Source organism: Garra rufa, chromosome 2 (assembly GCF_049309525.1).
Source record: "Garra rufa chromosome 2, GarRuf1.0, whole genome shotgun sequence".
Taxonomy (NCBI): Eukaryota; Metazoa; Chordata; class Actinopteri; order Cypriniformes; family Cyprinidae; genus Garra; species Garra rufa.
The window spans coordinates 4771260-4786475 of record NC_133362.1 but is presented as its reverse complement, the minus strand read 5'-3'; the positions used below and the strand labels follow the sequence as shown (position 1 = coordinate 4786475).

The following is a 15216-nucleotide window of genomic DNA, read 5'->3' as shown; positions in this document are numbered from 1 at the left end:
CTTCCTAATCTAGCTGCATAACAAGGCTGCAATTGTGCATTATGAATATTGTTGGGTTTTTGACAAATTGCTTTGGATAAAAGCATCTTCTGCATTCATGCATGTAAAGTAAAATTAGAATTTACTATTTCAAAAGAGAGGATCTGTCCCAATTCACGTACACACTAAAAGTATGCATGTTATTGGTGAATATGAAGTACATCACTAGAGCAGTGTTTCCCAAACTTTTTTTCTGGGGACCCACAGTTTAAAGTCGATAAATCCTTGTGACCCAATAAACATTAGGCCCATATAGTTCATATATCACGAAGAGAATTTATGCATTAACAAAATATGTATGACCGTTTTTAAGGTCATGCTTCCACTTAACTATTTAAAAGAGATACAGATATTTGACAAAGCACTTTTTTTTTTTAAATAAACTGCAGATTTGCAGAAAATGTTGTTTACCACAAACACAATATTTATCCGTTATTTTGATATCAAATCAAAAAGTGCTTTTTGAGCATTGTGATCCTCTTTTATCACAGTACGCTAATACAATAACAGACATATTCACGTTTAAACTCAATAAAAACAACGTATTATTCAATGCACTTGACTTCTAGATTTGTATATTAAGTTGCTCAAGCAAGTTGCAACACATTTAAACACAACATAGGGAGGCTATAGCTTCCTTTTTTTAATTAAAAATTGGGCTATCAAAAAATATTTTAATTAAAACTTACCACAGACAGAAACAGTCGGCTCTCTTCTACTCTGCTTTTATTTCGCATTAAATCTTTATTAAAAACAATCCTTTTAAAGAACTTTTCTACCTGCAAGTGCACGTATTATGTTGCCTTTTTCTTTAAAACTGCATTTTTCCTTATTTTAAACCTAGCCAAAAAGCCACGTGTTGACTGTGAAACAGTGGATTTCATTTATATGCATTTATGGGACATTTTCGTGTCAATCCATGTTCATTTTTACAGCGAACAATGCGCTGTCACTTTAATTCAGCGCTTGCAGCACAGCAAAAAATTGACTCTGCCGAAATGATCGCTGCTCTGCTGCAAACGCACTGCTTCTGGGACATACTGCTGGACAGCAATCGCGTGTAGTGTGAACGCTCCAATCCGTTAACATGTGTGCAAAAAAAAAAAACGCAACGCATACGCACTGCAGACGGAGTATGTGTGAAACAGGCGATGCAGAGCGCAGCTAAAGAACAAAAACAAAAAAAAAAAAGAAAGCAGAAGAAGAAAATGACGAACTCCCTCGTGCGGCTAATAGGTGAACTACACATAAATTTTAATCAAGAGTATATAGCGCACTGAAAAAGAGTGCTCGACTTGGCGACCCATACAAAATCTCCCGCGACCCATTCCTTTGGGAATGACTGCACTAGAGAATAGTATAAATGATGGCATACTGTTTTAAATGTACTATAATTTGGGATGCACCAATTCTAATTTTAGTATTTAGGACAGATGTTATGCGAACTGGGGCACAGCCAATGTCTATGTTCACTAATTGTGGTGCTCACCGAGTGGAGGATCTCCAAAAATTTGAGTGAGGTTTGCAGGAAGCAGGTGAAGATCCTCTGTTCCGAAAGAGGAATTCCCAGTTTCTGCATCCGCAGTAGATACACAACCACCTCATTGTACAGCTCCACCAGCCTCTGGAAGACCGTTGGCTCAAACTTTGACCACCAGTTTCCTTAAACACAAAAATATCAATGGTTTGTTTAAATTGGTCAATGAAAACCAATGATAAGGGAGAATATCACAAAGACTGCCAAGAACAGGTGCAGGCCACAGATTTTAACCATAAACGGGCCTGAACGTTTGAAGTAGATGTATAAGCCTGAAGTCTGTGGTTGTCAGGGTATTCTGGTTTTCCTTGCATGAAAATTTTGGGAAGTAAATGTGCTTAACTGGCATGAAAATCTTACATGCACATAATCTGAATGATCTTAAAAATATTGAAACTGCTTTCCTTGCATAAAATTAAAATTTTCTATTGTAGATATAATTAATAATGAGATTAACAAACAAACTAAATGCAGAAAGTTAGAAACATTATTCCTTATATGTGACCCTGGACCACAAAACCAGTCTTAAGTAGCATAGGTATATTTGTAGCAATACATTAAATGGGTCAAAATTATAATTTTTTTCTTCATCATCTCTAATGATAGTAAAGATCATGTTCCATGAAGATATTTTGTAAATTCACTGTTGTTAATATATCTAAACTTAATTTTAATTTTTAGCATAGTAATATGCTTGGATAAAAAAACTTCACGTGCACGATTTTCTCTATATTTCGATTTTTTTTGCAACCCTCAGATTCCAGGTTTTCAAATGCAACCTGGACCACAAAGCCAGTCATAAGGGCGAACTTTGGAAAAATTGAGATTTATACATTACGTGAATGCTGAATAAATAACGACAATATTTGGCAAGATAAAACTATTTGAAAATCTGAAATCTGAGGGTGCAAAGAAAAATCTAAATATCGAGAAAATTGCCTTTAACATTGTTCAAATGAAGTTCTTAGCAATGCATATTACTAATCAAAAATTAAGCTTTGATATACTTACAGTAAGAAATGTATTAAATATCTTCATGAAATACGATCTTTACTTAATATCCTATTGAGTTTTGGGATAAAAGACAAATAATACTTAAGACTTATTTTGTGGTCCAGGGTCATAAAGTTGTATCTCGGCCAAATATTGTCCTATCCTAAGAAACCATGCATTAATGGAAACATTATTTATTCAGGTTAGAATGTAGAGATCCAACTGGTCTGGAAATTTTCCTAGGCAAAAGAAGAAGTCTGTGAAGCACATTTGCACTAATGAAGTTGCATTAATGAAGGAGAGTCTAAAAATGCTCCATTGTATGATACAGGACAAGTTTGGTAAAATAGCAAGTATGAAGATTTTTTCTTTTTAAATAGGAATCCTTGCCTTAATATTTTTTTTGAAAATTGTGCAGTACTAAATACTTCCCAAGTTGTGATGAAGCCCAACAAAGCTCAGAACAAACAGAAAAGACGGGACATACCAAGCACTTTAATAGGGGTTTCCTTCAGGCATACGACAGCCTTGGCGAAGGGAATAGTAAGGGTGGTGAAGTTGTTGGGGTTGCTGAAAAGTGGACACTCGGGCAGTGTGAGGTACAGTCTCAGTGCCTCAATGTCTGGAGGAGAACTGCTCAATCTGGGGAGGAGATTCTTCTCCATACTAGCAGCTACCTGGATTAGGATAAACAGTGCATTGTTTAGAAGAAGAATAACGGCACTTAAAGGAATAGTACAACCAAAAATTAACGTTTCCTAAATACTTACTCACCCTTGGGTCATCCAGGATGTAGATGAGTTTGTTTCTTCATCAGATTTGAAGAAATTTGGCATTACATCACTTGCTCAGAATGGAACCTCTGCAGTGAATGGGTGCCGTCGAACTGAGAGTTCAAACAGCTGATAAAAACATCAAAATAGTCCACACCACTCCAGTCCACCAATTAACATCTTGTAAAGTCAAAAGCTGCATGTTTTGTAAGAAACAAATCCACCATTAAGGCATTTAAACTTCAAACTGTTGCTTGTGGCTGAAATTCATAATCTATAAATGCTTCCTCCAGTGAAAAAGCTGTCTGATCTGAATCAGGAGAGAAATCTGCACAAATCAAGCACAGTTTACAATCCAAAACAGCTCTAAACTAATATGTTAGTAGATTTTAATGTGAGACACAACAGGTAATGACTTTTACACTGGAGGAAGTGTTATTATGGAGTATGGACTCACATTTTAGCAATGGTTAATGGTGAATTTGTTTCTCTTTTGGCTTCTCAAGACAATAATTGATGAACTGGAGTAGGCCGACTAATTGTTTGTCGACCAGAAAAGGCTTGGCAGACTAAAATATCATTATGGAAAGAATGTTAACGGCTAGTCTGGGTGGTAATAGTAATACAGTACATCAGGCAGTACATCCAACACTCGTCTATCATTCATTAACCTCAAATATGGCTTATCTAAAATAGGCCTACATACATTTTACATACATTTAAAATAGCCTACTACCTTATTTTTGGGCAGACAGGCAAGACTAAATCATATTTCGAATCTGTAAAGATGTTTATTCGTGTACACTCACAATAACAAAACATTGTGCTTTTTTAAAATAATGAAAGCAAACAGGATGCAATTTCTGTCGTCTCATTTTCTGTGAACTTTCAGAGACGGCAGAAAAACATTAGCTTTCTTTAACTATTTTACAAAAGCACAACATTTTGTTGATATTGTGAGTGCACACAAATAAAAGTAGAGCTTTTGCAGTTCCAAATGATGTATTACGCTTACCTTTATGAGCAAAAATGATGGCGTATTTTAGGTTTCCACTGTTATTAAGAAAAAAATGCAAGTGATTGCGCTTGAATTTAACAAACATAAATTGTTCCAAACATATTTCTAAATTACTATAATAAAGAAATGAAACTAAATCTAGTTACTTTCCCATAAAAATCCAAAACTGAACTATTTTAATGAACTATTGTCGAACAAGGACAGGGCTCCGACCTGAGTGTCTCGGGTCAGGGCTGGGCCCGTGCAGGACTCTATTCGTTCCCTCGTTTCAATTAAAAGTTCCCCCTCGGTTCGGCGGACCCTCAATCTGCCCAGTCCCATATCCATCTGTATACCCTACGCTACGCCTCTGGGTGCGCTGTAACTAGGGCTGGGCCGATAAACGATATCATATCGAATCGCGATAAAATTTATGTTAATAACGATGATAAGCTCTAGACATTTTTTGCTCGATATGGATTAATCTAAGAGCCAATCACACAGCAGAAATATGCGACAACAGCCAATCAGCGTGCAGCGTGTGCACGTCAAAGTACAAAGTTCATTTCCTACCGCACTTTGCAAAGCAAACTTAACACCAGGACGACAAAAAAAAAAAAAAAAAAAAAAAGAGTGGAAGCAGCGACGAAAGTGAAACTAACCTCGAGTTATTATCCAAAGATGTTGAAATTGTCGACAAAAAAGGTAGCACGAATTCCATTATATAAGTGGTTTGGCTATCTAAAAAGTGGCGGGATTGTTAAAACTGAAACCGAAAGCAAAAAACGCACGCGCATTCAAAAGCAATTTTAATCCCCCTTGTTTAGAGAGTGACTCCCCAATGCACGCAAATTAGGCTACATGACATATCTTGGCTGTTATTAGTATGTAGGCTATGATAGGTTGTGTATGTCTATAGCTCTGTATCATGCTTGAAATATTCGGTCTCTATTTGCACTTTGAATATTTAGAGAGTAGCCTACTTTGATTATGGCTGAATTATCTGCACTTAATACGATTAAGAAAGAACTGTGTCGTAATTTTTTGTTATTTATACTGTAGAGTGTTTCAAAATGCAGTGGTTGCCTCTAATTTAAATAGCTCAACCTATAATAGAGAAAATAAACAATTGTGTTAATAATATTAAATAAATAAATAAATAATTGTTACAAATTATGTTTTTACAATCATTTTATGTTTACATTTTGTACATTTACTCTCATTTACCATACTCTGTCACAACTTTTTTTATTTATTTTTTTTATTTTAGTAAGGTGTTTTAAGTTAAGGCCAAATCTGTAATCTGTTTTTGTTAATAAACTATACTTTAAAATGTAATTCAATGAACCCTTTAATTTGTGTGGCTTTAGTCATTGTTGGGATACTATTTTAAAGCTGGCAACATCAACAGCTTATATCGAAATATATATCGTTATCGTTCAATATGGGGAAAAAATTATCGAGATTACATTTTTGCCATATCGCCCAGCCCTAGCTGTGACAAACATTATGTGTGCACTTGAGCACTTATTAGGCTCTGTAAGCAATTAAAGGCTCATTATAATAATTTAAATGGTTTAATAAACGAGCGATTAGTCGACTAATGCTTAAAATTAATGACTACTGGTCGACCAGAAATATCCTTAGTCAAGGGCAGCCCTAGACTGGAGTAATGTGAATTACTTGTGGATTATTGTGATCTTTTTGGACTCTCATTCTGACGGCACCCATTCACTGCAGATGACCAGTGGTGAGAAAGTGATGGAATGAGACATTTATCCAAATCTGATTAAGAAACAAACTCATCTACATCTTGGACAGGCTTTTTTTTTTTTTTTTTAGTAAAAATGAACAGTTCTTTACTGAATGACACTTGATTGACTTCATGCATGATGGATATGTAGAAACAAGTGACTCACAATTTGTGAGATTTGTGGGTAATCAGGCTGGATGAGTCTGTGGAAGAGCAGGCGGGCAGTGTTAATGTCCACACCTGAGCACTTACTGTTAGTGCTGTAGTGATCTGGATTACTGCAAAACAAAACACTCATTAGAGAAACGATCATCAGATGTTTATAGGGTTTACACATAGCAATATACTGAATATGGATTGAATACATAACAGCTTAGTTACCTTCCAGACAGAAAGCTTCCATTGAGACAACTCGCTGAGGAGACCACAAGATCGATCTCACTACAAGAGACACCAAAAACATAATCAGAATGATGGACTGCTTTAGGAAGTTCTTTGATTTGAAATCAGGATACAGTTTATTAGGTCAGACTGAGATTCATCTACACGTTTAATGTAATAATGAATGCATAAAGCAGTACTTGGTGATTTCTGGTGATAGTCTCCCTTGGCTGTGATTGAGCCATTTCTGGACAAGGTCATTGCTGAGTGTGTATATCTGTCCATCAGGTCTGGTTATCCTCATATCAATTGGAGGACTGTCATCCTACAACGGAGTTATTTAAATAGGAACATCAGCGAACGCTACAAAGGGAACTGCACAAGCCGACACATACGGCACATTTTTTGCATATTTCACTGTTTTGGTGTAAAACAGGATTTGACTGGAAATAATTCTAATAATTTCATCCAGATAAATATGTTCCAGTTTCATTCTGGTATCATCACCGAAATATTCCTGTAAATATAAGCATCTCACTAGATATTGTTGAGCACTTGTTTGATGCTGGGCCTTCATTCACGTCAAATATGATTTTAGAGCAACATGAAATTAAAAGCTGATCTTATTTTCTTTTTAATTAAATGTACCTAGTGCTACTGGACATGACTCTTTAGCGTATGGGTCTCCATCAAAAGAAATTTACAAAAATAAATTTGTAAAACAAATATATTTTTTGAAAAATAAAACAATGAAACAATGTCACACTGTCATTCAGATTAACACAATACGGATGTAAAAATTCAAAGCAACATGTTTATTCTGACTTACATATTAAACATATTAAAATAAATCAAAGAATAAGGGAGCATATTGAATTTTATTGTGTTTTAAATGAGTAAAAAAATTATAAATGGCCAAAACTTAGGATAGTGGCAAATTTGAAAAATGTAGAATTACAACTAATTAGTATTTGGGGTGAAAGTAATTTGTCTTTTAATATGTCACAAATGGATTTTTGTTGTACATATGCCTGACAAGGAAAAATCAACCACAATTTTAAGCAGTATTACGCTATTGTTTTTATGCTTAACACTTTTTTTGTCTTTGACCCATGTGCTGCTCTATTAAAACAAATTTTTATAATATCTCATCTAAATGTAGTATTTTTGTCAAAGGAAGAATTAATGAACAAAAATCCAGCTTTATTTATAGCACTTTTCATCTAAACAAATCATAATAGATCGAGCCTTGTTCGTACATTTTTAGTCATTGTGTAAAAATTATATACAATAATTATATAACATATAATAATAATACTAATTAATATATACACTCAATCCAAAAATTATTCAGACACCAAAAACATTTTTTTTTTATATTTTTACTAGTGTATGCAGGACACTATAGTTCATTTATGTAAAGGAAGAATAGCTAAATAGAATAAACTGTGACATATTACACCCTGCTAAAAATTTTGGGACCAAAAATTTGATTTTGACCTGACCATGTTACATACCTTTCTATCAAAATTATCTGACATTATAAAGATGGATTTGTTCTGACACAGTTTAACTCTTGAGCTCTTGTCATATTTTATTACCATTTTCTAACCTATAGTGAATAAACTGTGATAATGTGAGGTAGAGTTGGGGTACTCTGACTCGAGTCTGGTCTCGAGTACAATTTTTAGCGGACTCAGACTTGTCATGGACTCATGCATTTTGACTCTGACTTGACTCGGACTCAAGCTTTTCGGACTCGGGAATAATTACCGAGTCCAGGGACAGTTGACGGAAATTTTACTGACTCGATGCATTATTACGAAAGTGACATTCAGCATTCGCACGTGTTTAAAAGTCTTGCCAGTACTTGAAAGCCTGCTTTCTTTGCATACACAAACACCCAAAGCGTGCTCACCGAAAGCGCCTCTCAGTCAGCATGCAAATGCTGAATTAAGTTTTCTTTTGCATGTTATTGCTACACACTTACACAAAAAGATATGTCAAAATGCACTGTCTTGGAGATTATTCATGCAAATGCAGTCGGTTTTGTCTTGAGTGAATTTAAACAGTTGGGAGAAATACAGATGTGTCAAAATATATGATCTGTGCATCCGGTCTTAAAGCGACAGCAACATAAAACTGCTGTAGCAGACTGCGTAAAATTAAATTTGCCTATTTTATCTCACAATTAAAATTTTTTTTTTTTTTTTTTTTTTTTATATGTTGTATTTCGGACTTTATTACTCAAATTAACTCAACAGAGTTTTCTGAGGAGAAAAATGTCAGAAGTGTGGGATTTAAACTCATGATTTTGAGCTGAGGGGAAAAGGGAGAATGTCATTTCTTATCAAAATTGTGAAATATAATCTCGGAATTGTGAAAATAAAGTCAGAATTTTGAAATATAAATTCAAATTTACTTTTTTTACTCTTTTATTCCATCGCCTCCATAGACTGCTACTTAAAAACGGTCCCCTTACAGCCTCATTTTCATCCAAGAAAAAAAAAAAATCTAAATGCCATCTACCCTGTCTAAGGGGTTACCATTCGTCATATAAAACCCAAAACAGCCAAAATCAGAGATAAGAGGTGCATTCTCTGCTCCTCAGGCCTCTTTCACCAAGCCTCCTACCCGCCCCATTGAATTTATACATATACTATATAACAGCAAATAAAGTCAAGCCCTATAACTCTAAAAGCTGTTTCACCGTTTCACAATACATAAGTTATAACTTCTGTTACATGACTTTAAAGATTGCTGGGCAGGACACTAATTATAAGATGGTGTGAAATCAAAAATCCAAATGGCAATAGAGGTTTGTTTTTTTACATTTAAATTGTCATTGCCTTATTCTAGTTGTAAAGGTTAAGATACTGAAAAACAGTAGTTTTTAGTTGGACTCGGACTCGACCCATTTGGACTCAGACTTGAGTCCGACTCGCCCCATTTTGGACTCGGACTCGACTCGGAGTCGACCAAACACTAATGTGAGAAATACTGAAGGTGTCTGAATACATTTTGGTTTGACTGTAGATTCCTCTGGCAGCCTTTAGATTGACCTTTGACCTCTGTTTCTCATACCTGAGGTAAAGTGTAGTGAGCAAAGCTTTGGTCTCCTCCAGCGTAGATCCTCTTCACACAGTAACTCTGCTCCGCCTCTGAAATAGACAACCCCGTCAAATCTGAAACATCAAAACAGTTTTCTGGGTCTCAATTAGTGCCATGAATCAGTATACTGATTTACAGTGTACACACTGAGACACTGATGAGTGAACAGAAGTGCTCATGTATATTACTGCAACCCAATTGTGTGATCAACAGTTCCATTCATGCAGAAGAGTTATTTGATTTACTGACATGCATGGTGTAAAGCTTTCAGCACAATGATCAAAGTCAAAACAATACATGCATTTGAGAAATACAGAGAAGGACACCTGTCACCTGTTGAAAGACTTCATGCACAACTCACCTACTTCCATAGGCACAGGGTCAGAATGGGCTCGCAGGCAGCCCTTCACAGGAGCGGGACTCATCCTATTGCAGGTCGAGCGGGTTCCTAGCTGCCCGTTACCACCAAGACCAAACGAGTCAATCTTTCCTGATGAAGGGATGAACGCCAAAGTGTGCTGCCTTACATGCAGGTGAAAACGAGAGCAATTCACGAGAGCTTTCATACAGAGACCTAAGACCTAAAAGTGGGACAATTATGGCTTGTTTGATACTTACCGACCACAAGCTATCTGTGCAACCACACTCCCCATGAGTTCAAACACCTTCCTGGGGTTCACCTCATGGTTTGTGGTGTTGTGTCCCAGCTGACCGTAACCACCCGCTCCAAATGTAAACACACCTCCCTCCTACAAAAAACAAAATTACTAATTATTAATCACGTATAGCTATTGCTTTGTAAACTACAGTGCCTTACAAAAGTATTCAGACCCCTTCAGTTTTTGCACATTTTGTTTTGATGCAGCATTATGTTAAACTGCTTTAAATTAGTTTTTATCCCACATCAATTTACACTAAATACACCATAATAATGACAAAGCAAAAACCAGATGTGCAAATTTGACAAATTTATTAAAAATAAAACACTGAAATAAGTACATTGCATAAGTGTTCATACCCTTAACTCAGAACATTGTTGAAGCACCTTTACAGCCTCAAGTCTTTTTGGGTCTGATGTGACAAGTTTTGCACATCTGCATTTGGCAATTATCTGCCATTCTTTGCCTCATCTTTTCACCTCTCCATCTCTGTCAGCTTGGATGGGGGCTGGCAGACATTTACTAGAGTCCTAGTTGTTCCAGTCGTCTTCCATTATGGAGAATGCTTCTGTCAACCTTCAATGCAGCAGATTTGTTTCTGAACTCTTCCCTAGATCACTGCCTTAACACAAGTCTGTCACTGAGCTCTACAGGCAGTTATCTTGGTTTTTGCTCTGATATGCATTTTCAGCTGTTAGACCTTTTCTGAGAGGTGTGTGCCTTTCTAAATCAGACTCATTCAAATGAATTTGCCACAGTTTAACTCCACTCCAAGTGTAGGAACATCTAGAAGCAATATGAATGCTCCTAGAGCTAAATTTTGAGTGTCTCAGAAAAGGGTGTGAATACTTATGCAACGGGATCTTTTCAGTTTTTTTATTTCTAATAAATTTGCAAAGTTGTTAGAAACCTGTTTTGTGCTTTGTCATTATGGTGTATGAGATGTAGACTGATGTGGGGAAAAAAAGTAATTTAAAGCAGTTTAACATAATTCTGCAACAAAACGTGAAAAAAATGAAGGGATATGAATACTTTTGCAAAGCACTGTATATATATATATATATACATACAAATAATTTTTTACTATAATTTGTTTGATCAAATAAAATTTCATTGTTTAAAAATACAGTAAAAAATATTTATACAGACATGCAAGCAAACACACACACACACACACACACACACACACACACACACACACACACACACACACACACACACACACACACACACACACACACACACACACACACACACACACACACACACACACACACACACACACACACACACACACACACACACACACACACACACACACACACACACACACACACACACACACACACACACACACACACACACACACACACACACACACACACACACACACACTTTTTTTTTTCCAGTACGATTTTAAAAATGTTTTTCTAATGTTTTTAAAATAAGTTTCTTGCAAAAGCCTCATGCAATATTAATGATTTTTTTACTGTATCATTGATCAAATAAATGCATTTTTTCGTTCAAAATTGCAGGAAAACAGTAATATTTTGAAATAAATAACTATTATTATTTTTCTACAATTTACAATCTAATGTTTTGTGTCCAATTTTATTGCATGCATACAATAAACTCACGTAAATCGATTTTTTTGTTGCAAATTAAATGTGTTACTATATATTAATATACTGATATGTAACTATATTATTTGTCCAGCTCTTTATATAAAGTGAGATGTATATAAGTATGTCCAATTTTATTCATATACATGCACTTACAGTATACTCAAGTAAAGTTTTTTTTTTAAATCATAATTTTTCTTCACATTTTTATAGTTCAATACAAAACTGAATGCACAAGTCAACTGCTTGCATCATCACAAAAATGTAACTTATAGTATCGTCCAGCACTAACCTATTAAATGCCACTATAAGACATGAAGATGTTAAGGTATTATTACAAACGTTAATATGATTTTCCGTAAAGCAGCTTTATGTATCATGAAAAGTGCCATACAAATAAACTACATTACACACAATAAATTACATTGTTGCTTATTAAGTAAGCACTTATAGTAAGCAACAATACCTTCGTTAGTGCCGCTGTGTGGTCCTCTCCACAGCAAATGTAAACAACCCGTTGGGACCTGAGAGTCTTCAGCAAGGCAGGGAAATAGCGATCTGAGGAACACCACGCATCCCACCATAAAAATCATAACAACAGAGAAAACTCAACTGAATGTCTAAGGTGTTTGGTTTACCATCATTGTCGCTGAGGCCCAGCTGGCCGAACTTGTTTCGCCCCCAGCCGAAAATGGCCCCAGACAGCGTCAGCCCGAAGCTGTGAGCGCCCCCTGCAGATATCTGGGCAAATGGGACGCCCTGCAGAGACTGAATGACTTGTGGGGAGGAGATGCCGGCTCCCTGCTTCCCGAGCCCCAGCTGTCCGTATTTATTCTGGCCCCAGGAGAATATCTGACCCCCTTGAGAGAGAAATTGGGAATAATATTGTATAATTAGGGTTAAGAGGGCACAATAATCAGGTTTAGAAATGTTTAGTGAGTTTAAGTCAGAATAATACCTCTGGCTAAAGCAAGGGAATGCCAGTATCCACAGGCCACCTGAGTAATGTGAACCTCTGACAAACTTTTGACAGTTCTGAGATGAGAACAGAAACACAGCGGTTATGCCATGCAGGTACATCACAGAGTATGATCATCATATTTATCGACATGTTTTTTGGTACGGATCCATACAGCAATTTTTTTAAATACATGCAAAATATACAAATAATGTCCAGAAATATATTTTCTAAAATATGTTTCAAAATATATATACATAAATATATTGTATACCAATATGCATTGGCAATTTTTGTATATTTTTAAAATTTATTTTAAAACCATGAACAAAACACATTTTAATAAAAATCCACAAGGAACATACTTCACTTTAAAAAAAAAAAAAAAAAATTATACGATATCACAATATATTATGGACAGACACCAATCAAAAAAAAAAAAAAAAAAAAAAAAAATATATATATATATACACACACACACACACACACGTACACACAAACATAAAAAAATTAAACACTATTAAAATCATTATAAATCTAGTTTTGATCTCAAGTAGGCTATTCCATCCACATATTCATTAGGCATAATAGCCTGGAATAGAAAACATTTAGTAGTGTTTAATATTTTTTAAATACTGTAATATTTTATTAACATTGTAAAGTATGTTCCTCTCTGATTTGTATTCAAATGCGTCATATGTTTACATACATTAGTATTAGTAGTATTAGTATTATAGACAACAAATAAAATTTATCTTCAAATGTGAATGTATTGTAAAATGTAAATTAATAAATATTTTCTAAATGCCAATCATAATGGTAGAAATTACACATATGTGACCCTGGACCACAAAACCAGTCATAAGGTTAAATTTAAAAAAAACTGAGATGTATACATCATATGAAAGCTCAACAAATAAGCTTTCTATTGATGTATGGTTTGTTAGGATAGGACAATATTTGGCCGAGACACAACTATTTGAAAATCTGGAATCTAAGGGTGCAAAAAAATCTAAATACTGAGAAAATCACCTTTTAAGTTCTTCAAATTAAGTTCTTAACAATGCATATTACTAATCAAAAATTACATTTTGATATATTTATAGTAGGAATTTTACAAAAAATCTTCATGGAACATAATCTTTACTTAATTTCCTAATGATTTTTGGCATAAAAGAAAAATCTATAATTTTGACCCATACAATGTATTTTTGGCTATTGCTACAAATAAACCCCAGCGACTTAAGACTGGTTTTGTGGTCCAGGGTCACATATGGAAATACATGATTTTAACAATTGAATGTATTTTTTTTTACCTGGGTACACGGATAAAATCTTCTTTGTTTGAAAGGCCGAGCTGCCCGTCTGATCCCAGACCCCATGCAAACACTTGTCCTTTATCATTCAGAGCCAGAGTATGAGCTTCACCACAAGACACAGCCACAATGTTCTGAGCATCCAGAGACACGACCTGTTCTAGAAAGGGGATATGAACATATAACAGCGTTTGAGTGAACTATGCAGATGCAATACATGAAATACTGGCTATTACATTGTGCATACTTCAATATGGTGCATCTACTACAGCAAAACTCATCTGTATACTACAATATTTCTTAATGTTATTTTAATTTACAGTATTTGTTGCTGTCTGTATTTGATCCTTTGTGATGCAAATAAAATAACCATCAATTTCAAACCAATCTTAAAAAAAAAAAAATCATATATATGTTTATTTTTCATATATATATACACACATATATATGAATGTCTGACTAAATATGAATATGAAATATGAATAAAACATATATAAATTAGAAATGTATTTGCTTAAATTGATCAAAATTGGCTGATAAAGACATTTCTAATGGAAATATAGGACCCATGAATGATTAAAAGGTCTGTTGCTTAACACTTCTAGGTCACCGAGTTAGAGGTCATGTGTATCTAAGGAACTCAGTTGTGAGAACAGCAGTCAGTATCACACTGACCGACCCGTATGAGTTTCTCTGGAATGGTAATATGTTACCAAATTGATTTCAGAGGATGTTGTGAAAGCACAGGCTGTTTCATTGATACAACCTAAAATAACCCAGGGTTTCCAAACAGGAAAGTTCATTCTTTTTTTTTTTAAGCAATTAATAATTTTTATTCAGCAAGGATGCTTTAAATTGGTCAAAAGTGAAAAGTAAAGACATTTATATTGTCACAAAGTATTTTTAAATTCATTTGAACTTTCTATTCATCTGAGAATCTTGAAAAATAAAATGTAGAATGGTTTCAACAAAAATAAAGGGCTGTTTTCAACATCGATAATAATCAGAAATGTTTATTCAGCGGCATTTAGAATGATTTCTGAAGGATCTGACACTGGAGCTAAAAATTCAGCTTTG

General features: G+C 34.9%; 1 protein-coding gene across 4 annotated transcripts in view; it reads right to left on the bottom strand.

Annotated features, from left to right (window-relative positions):
- Positions 1-15216, bottom strand: part of herc4 (HECT and RLD domain containing E3 ubiquitin protein ligase 4) — a 34224-nt gene that overhangs the window by 12737 nt on the left and 6271 nt on the right. For 2 of the 4 annotated variants that reach the window (XM_073833641.1, XM_073833643.1), the window contains exons 3-14: positions 14140-14299; positions 12824-12900; positions 12504-12725; positions 12332-12423; positions 10203-10333; positions 9946-10106; positions 9558-9658; positions 6674-6798; positions 6474-6533; positions 6259-6370; positions 3057-3246; positions 1529-1701 (exon numbers count right to left, since the gene is read on the bottom strand). In XM_073833641.1, coding sequence (XP_073689742.1) covers positions 1529-1701; positions 3057-3246; positions 6259-6370; positions 6474-6533; positions 6674-6798; positions 9558-9658; positions 9946-10106; positions 10203-10333; positions 12332-12423; positions 12504-12725; positions 12824-12900; positions 14140-14299 — 1604 coding nt within the window. The remainder of the gene's footprint in view (positions 1-1528; positions 1702-3056; positions 3247-6258; positions 6371-6473; positions 6534-6673; positions 6799-9557; positions 9659-9945; positions 10107-10202; positions 10334-12331; positions 12424-12503; positions 12726-12823; positions 12901-14139; positions 14300-15216) is intronic. The other 2 variants (XM_073833642.1, XM_073833644.1) reach the window with 1 other exon arrangement.